Source organism: Apium graveolens, chromosome 10, assembly GCF_009905375.1.
Source record: "Apium graveolens cultivar Ventura chromosome 10, ASM990537v1, whole genome shotgun sequence".
NCBI classification, from domain to species: Eukaryota; Viridiplantae; Streptophyta; class Magnoliopsida; order Apiales; family Apiaceae; genus Apium; species Apium graveolens.
Window position 1 is genome coordinate 127452219 of NC_133656.1, and position 7313 is coordinate 127459531.

Below are 7313 nucleotides of genomic sequence, written 5' to 3' on the forward strand. Positions count from 1 at the left end.
GGTACAGACTTTGCTGCTTCACCTGCAACTGCAACAACGAGTTTGATTGGTTTGTGAGGTCCTTCATTGATTCTGTCAAGATATTCTGGATCTGTAGCTTCCAGAAACATAGTCATCCTCACCTTCCATATGGGGTATTCAGATGGTTTCAGTATGGGAACTCTAATAGCCTCATATCGACTATGGATTTGAGTCTTTGGAGGTTCTTCAGTTTTGGTGGGCTTGGTTGGAGTTTCTGCTTCAGACATGATTGTTTTTGGATCTTAAACTGTTTGTGTGTTAATAGATAGGCTCTGATACCACTTGTTAGGTCACACACATTGTAGAAGGGGGGTTGAATACAGTATATAGCACAATCAAATCGAATTTAAAGAACTCAAGTAACAGAAAACAAACTTTATTAAACTCTGTTACAATGTAGAACTGTCCTCATTCAGTGATGAACAAAATATCACGAGAGCTGCTAGGGTTACAATGAATATTATTCTCGATAATGATAACATCTATAGTGTAAACCCTATGTCTGTGTTTATATACTACACAGTTATAAGATAATCGCTAATTGATATGAAATATAATTCTGCTTCCTAAAATATATCAATCAGATATCTTTTCTTCCAAGTATTCTATTCTTCATAGAATTCCTTCTTCATGCATATCTCTTCTTGCGTTTGTCTTGATCTTCTTTCCTTTCAATCAGCCGCCTTCCTTATCCAAAAGTCTCCTTAAATCCTGATATTATCTCCTGATAAATATCTCATGATAACTTAAGTTCTGACAACCCAAGTTCTAACTTTAGTATAAGTGCTGATTTCCAGTTAAGTACTGATTTGTCCTGTATAAGTAAGATCTGAAAACTAAACACAAATCATATTAGACATGACATTATCAAATATATCTTACAAAATCAATACCAGGTTACAGATGAGTGAAGGATGGCGCGACGACCCAGATTCCTGACCCCAGATTTGGGGGCGTTACAAGTAATTATGCCGACTCTCCTACTCTACCATTTTTCAATTTTAAATAATTTTAATTTTTGATTTTAATGAAAAGATTAAATTATAATTAATAATCAATTTAAATCAAATTTTAGTGACTGATCTGCTTAAAATTTTCAGATGCAGTCAATCACTTAATCACAAACCAAAAATTTATAAAACACTGTAACTGTGTGTATTCTTCTTTCCATCTATAATATCGATCTTCTATCTTATAACTTTGTTCAAAAATTTCAGTGTCATCCCCTAGGCATGAGTCCATCTATAACAATCAACAACCAGACATAAACTTTGTTATACCCATTTTTGGGAATAAATCATAAATAGGTTCTCATTTGTATAAATGGAGGAATTGGGCCTAGAATTATGATAAATGTGAGCTGGACTGGTGAACTCGCACAATGGTTCCTTTATTAGAATATGGTGAGTTGGGCTCATTGCCTATTAAGTAATAAATGGGCTCATGGGCTCGCTGTATTTGAACATGACTCATAAGCCCAAATGAAGGAAACTAAGACCATCTCCAACTCAACTCTAAATATTCACTTTTACACCATTTTGGTGTAAAACTCCTCTCCAATCCAACTCTAAAAGTTACACCATTTTGGTGTCACACCAAAAGTTACACCAAATTTGGTTTTACACTAAATTTTTAGAGTTTTTGTATATTCCCTTGTTGCCCTTTTACTCCTTAAATAAAATAAATTTGTTTCATTTGTACCCCACTACTTTATTACTTTTAACTTTAATTTTATATTTTAATAATAAAATAATTTATATATTACATGATTGGTGTAAAATTTAGTGTTGGTGGGTTGGAGTTAAATTTGAAAATAGTGTTTTTTCAATCATATTGGTGTAAAAATTATACCAAAATAGTATAATGGATTGGAGATGCTCTAATTATAGAATGTGTGATGGGCCGACGGGCCTACGGGCTCACATCACTCTATTTTTAGGATGGGGGCTACAAGCCCATCACATGATATCCGGCTCGCATCACATCTAACCTAAGTTGTGATGAAAGACCATCAACATGCGAGTTGGACTCGTGAGCTCGCATTGAATGAAAAATCCAAGAAAACTAGTTAAGTGACAAATAGAGGGGAGACCAGATGGGCTCACCACTCAACTTTTTGAATGCTTACTGTTAGTGCGAGCCGAGGTGGCCAGGCCGACTCGTATTATTAAAACTCTAGCTTTATTATAGAAAATGACTCTAAGATGACTGAGTTGCTCGTAAATTTCGGGGCCGACACGGGACATTCCTATAATTACGAGAAGAAATGCAAAGATGTCGCAAGATTTTAGGAAACGTGTGGGTCCGGTCGAGATTTACTTGACTAATTGGCTGAAGGTCTGAATAAGAAATGGGCTTGCACTGCATGTGTAGAAAAACCCTAATCCTAGCCTATGTAACTTGTTCCTCAAGAATTACGTGAGGCTTGATCCTTATAAATAAGGTACGTAGGAACTTGTATGGGATATAGGTTGACACTTGACGAAAAATTAAGAAAACCATATTCTTTCTTGAGGAGTCATCATACAAGCTCAAACACAACCATACACAACCTTCCTCCACCTTAAAACACCACCATTGATCTTCATTTCGGCCATTAACCTCCAAAATACTGTTAAATAAAATTATCCCTTTAACATTTGAATCTAGAAGGAGAGGCTAATCCATCTTAGGGATAAAAGATGGCAAATCAGTGGTGACATGATGAAGCGGATGTAAGAAGGGGACGGGACCTTGACGGTAGTAACACGTCCTCGGAGAATCAGGCGCCGCCACCACCGCCCGCACCCATTGACGGGAAAGAAGTCATGGCTTATCTCGAAGGGCTCGGGAATCAGATGAATAAAATCAACACTAAGATGTTCAAGGTATAAAATGGCTTTACCCGAAACGCTAAGCGTAAGGCACACCACCTCAAGCTCTCCCAGCGCAACTGGAAGGGCAAGGGCCCTCGAAAATGACTCATTCACGAGTTCAATGATGTGGCAGGCGAGATCAAAAAAAAAGAAGGAAGCATCATGAGGGTGGGATGGGATACCCCTAAGCCAGGTCGAGCAAGGCAGCCAGATCTCTGAAAGATCGGGGACAAAGCCAGCTTCATCCGAGGCGAGATCAACCAGTCTGCTTAACCGCTTGGGCAAGAAATTAAGTGAGCACGACCTCAGGCTCAAATTGGAGAATTGCAGAAAAGAAAGAGAGGAAAAGGATCCTGAGGGTCAGAAAACCCTGAAAAGGAAACGTGTGGTGACTCCCCTACCCAGACGCCAGTACACTCGACTCAGAAGGGCCATAAGAAAAAGATGTAGGACTGACCAGGATGAGGAGTTCCAGGTGCGACCTGAAGAAGGTGGACGCCGTGAGCGGTCACAAGACTCCCATCACTCAAGCAATGAAATAACGACGGGGAGAGAGAAATTTTTAGGGTTGGAGACTTAAGAAGGATTCTAGATCAAATGGATCAGGAGAAGAGCGGGACCCCCGCCTCGACGGCCTCGTCTCCGTTTACGGCTACTATTCGGTCCTCTCCTCTGTCTCGGGTGTTCAGGCACAACCCAGTCCGCCTATTTAATGGGAATTCTCTCAGGTTCCGGAGCCAACCCGCTGCAGACTCTTCACAGCATCACTCCGAGGGTGTGCCCAACCATGGTTTTTTAAGTTGGGGCCAACTAGCATAAGAATGTGGCGATAATTGGAGGATCTATTTATCAAACAATTTCAGTCCACCCTCCATTATTCACCACCAGTAGCCACTCTGGCCAATATTAAACAGAGAGATGGGGAACCCCTTGCAGAGTATTTTTGATGATTTAACATCGAAGTTCCTAAAGTTGGAGATGTTAGCGAGGATACCATCAAGAATATTTTGATTATGGGGCTGAAAGAGGGATCAAAATTTTGGAAGAGCCTTCAGGCCAGCGAGCCCAGAATGTTGGCCGAATTTTAAGAGTAGGATAAATAAATAAATGAGAGAGCTAAAGATCAACGAGAATTATCGAGACAGGAGGGATAGGTCCTCAAGTCCTGAGAAGCGAAGAAAAAATTATCAGCGTAGCTCGAGCCTAAAAAAGGCTGCTAGGGGCAAGGAGACGGCCAAGGAGACAAAGAGACCCTATACAAGTAAATGGTAGACACACACACCCATCGTAGCCTCCATTGATCATATATATGCTACCTATGCAGAAAAAGGAGTATTCAAAAAGGCAGCCTCCCTCACGAACTATAACAAAATGGACAATTTGAAGTATTGTGCATATCATGAGGCCACGAGACACGATATGGCTGATTGCAGACAACTTAAGGATGAGATTGAGACACTGATCCATCAGAGAAAGCTAACGGAGTGGGTTGTTAGGGAGGTTCGGAAACACATGACAGAATATCATGCAGTCCCTTCTCTACGCCCGGAGGAAAAGGAGAGGGTGTCTCAGGCCAACAACATTTATATAATTCTAGGCGGGTCTCATATTGATAGAGATAGCCAAAAGGCAATGGACATGTATGCTCGGGAGGTGAAAGATAATCCCCTCATCAATGTCAATCATTTGAGCCTGAGGCCCCCTGGGCTCTTTAAAAGGGAGGTTGATGATATTGTGTTCAGAGAAACAGATGTCAAATGGGTCCACTATCCCCATACTGATGCGCTGGTGATAAAAATGGAAATCGGAATGACGAATATACACAGGGTGTTAGTAGATATCGGGAGCTCAGCCAATGTGCTGACATATTCTTGGACAAAGAGATGACCTTTTCAGGCGGGTACCTTTACGGAGTCAAATAAGATTCGATTGGGGTGAAAGAAACAATTCAACTCCCAGTCACCCTAGGAGAGGAGCCTCATATAGCCACCCAGCTTGTTACATTTACTGTGGTAAACCGGCCATGTGCCTACAACTTTATAGTAGGGAGACCACTCATGAAGGCTATGAGAATGGTGACCTCGACCCACCATATGATGATAAAATTCCCAACACACACGAGGATAGGATTTTTGTAGGGTTGCCAATACGATTCGAGAGTTTGTTACAACCAGACGCTCAAGGCAGCAGAGCTGGGAAATGCATCAAGGGAGACAATCAAACTGGAAGAAGATGATGTCCTCATGGAAGAGGCTGATGAGAGAAAAAGAATGCGCCCTAAGGGGCACGAGACTTGTAACATGATATCGATCAAAGAATTTCCAAAGGGATACTTGGAGAACCTGTGAATTCAGGTAGAGCCGCGCCCCAGAGTTTTGTTGGTGGAGGCCTCTCAGCCGATCATGATGGTACAAGAGGGGATTGTAGAGGGGGTAAGTGATGAGGAAGAGAGCGCATACCAAATAGATGCGAGAATCAAAAAAAGAAAATGGGTAGGCAAAGAGACAACAACAAGCATACACCTACCCAATAGAATCACCCGCGAGGTCACCATGACTTCTAAGGGTTTGGTAAGTCCGGTTCGAGCCCATCAGCCCTAGCTCGCAGGGACAGAGGGCCTAATAATAACAGAAGTAGGGAAAACTACTGAAACTCGGGTAGACTTGGAACCAAGGATGCCCCCGGTGGTTGAAAGATCTGGAGCCGCAAAAGATACTATCCCCATCCTGGTAGACCCGAATGATCCTTGTAAGGTGCTCCGGATTGGCTCTAATTTGAGCCCCATACTCAGAGAAGACCTGGCTCAGTTTTTGAGAAATAATTTAGATGTCTTTACATGGTCACATTCTGATATGGTGGGAATCAATCCGGATGTTATGTGTCACCGGCTCAACCTAGATCCTAAGAAAAAAAGGTTATATAGAAGAAACGGCCGATCAGTAGGGATAGGGCAGAAGCCCTCAAAAAAGAAGTGGATAGGCTGATGGAGGCAGAGCTCCTGAGGGAAGATTTTTACCCAATATGGTTTGCAAACCCTGTGCTCGTTAAGAAACCAAATGGCAAATGAAGGACATGCGTGGAATTCACCGACATCAATAAGGACTGCCCGAAGGATAGTTTTCCTTTACCACAGATTGGCCATCTAGTTGATTCTACGGTTAGGCATGCATGACTCAGCTTTATGGATGCCTACTCAAGCTATAATCAAATCCCAATATATAGGCCATATCAGGAGCATACCTTCTTTATCACCGATCGGGGCCTTTACTGTTATATTAGAATACCTTTTGGACTCCTTAATGCTGGAGCAACCTATCAAAGTTGGTGAAGAAGATGTTCAAGAACCAATTGGGAAAGACTATGGAGGCAGATATGGATGATATGCTCATGAAATCAAAGGAGGCAAAAGATCACGTTCATCACTTATCAGAGATGTACAGATTCTGAGGAAGTATAGGATGAATCTCAACCCCCATAAATGTATGTTCGGAGTCGAGTCTGGGAAGTTTTTGGGCTTTATCATCAACAATAGGGAATTGAGGTCAACCCCGCCAAAATATGAAGTCCCCACGATGGTTGAATGATGTACAAAGCCTAACAGGGCGAGTGGTTGTACATAACAGTTTCGTCTCAAGTCCTCTAAAAAATGCCAAAAAGTCTTTAAAGAAAATCAAAAAAGTGAGGAAGAACTTTGAGTGAGGCCGCTATTCAAAGTATAAAGAAGCACCCCATCCACCCTCCAATATTGTCCAACCCGAAGACAAGGGAGGTTCTGGTCCTCTACTTTGTTGTATCCAGCTTTTCGATCAGTGCTGTGTTGGGTCGAGAAGAAGATGATGTTCAACTCTCGGTATAGAATGTGAGCAAGAGGCTAGCTGATGTTGAGACTCGATACACATGTCTCAAAAATTTGGCGTATGCCCTAATTCTAGCCTCCTGTAAGTTGAGGCCCTAAATCTCAGGCTCATAAGATAGAAGTGAGGACCTCTTATCCTCTCAGGCAGGTGATGCACAAACCTGAGGCTTCTGGTCGCATGTTAAAGTGGGCAGTAGAGCTTGTCTAGTTCGAGGTGGATTATAAGCCCCATATCGCGATCAAAGGCTAGGCCTCGACCTGTTTTATCCTAGAATTTCCCACACATCAGGAAGTGGACTAGGGGGGGCTCATTGTCATACCTGGGATAGAGGAAAGTGAGCAAGAAAAGCAGGACAGTTCCCCATGGTGGACTTTGTTTATGGATGGAGCCTCTAATACTGAAGGGGAAAGAGTCGGAATTGGGTTTATCAGCCCAGAGGGACACAAGATAAGACATGTGACCCACTTGGCTTTTCATGCGATCAATAATGATGTTAAGTACGAGGCTCTAATAAATGGCCTCAAGCTAGCCTTTAAAGGTCGATAATTTGAATGTGTTCAGTGATTCCATGATTGTGGTC

General features: G+C 42.1%; 1 protein-coding gene across 1 annotated transcript; it reads left to right on the plus strand.

Moving 5' to 3' along the window:
* Positions 1-4247: 4247 nt before the first annotated feature.
* On the plus strand, positions 4248-4763 carry LOC141690967 (uncharacterized). Its single transcript, XM_074495719.1, has one exon. It carries the CDS (start codon positions 4248-4250, stop codon positions 4761-4763), a length of 516 nt encoding a protein of 171 aa, XP_074351820.1.
* Positions 4764-7313: the final 2550 nt, after the last annotated feature.

Bases quoted from the DNA above. Each gene is read 5' to 3' on its own strand.
- LOC141690967 (XM_074495719.1), top strand. From the start codon at position 4,248: ATGGACAATTTGAAGTATTGTGCATATCATGAGGCCACGAGACACGAT.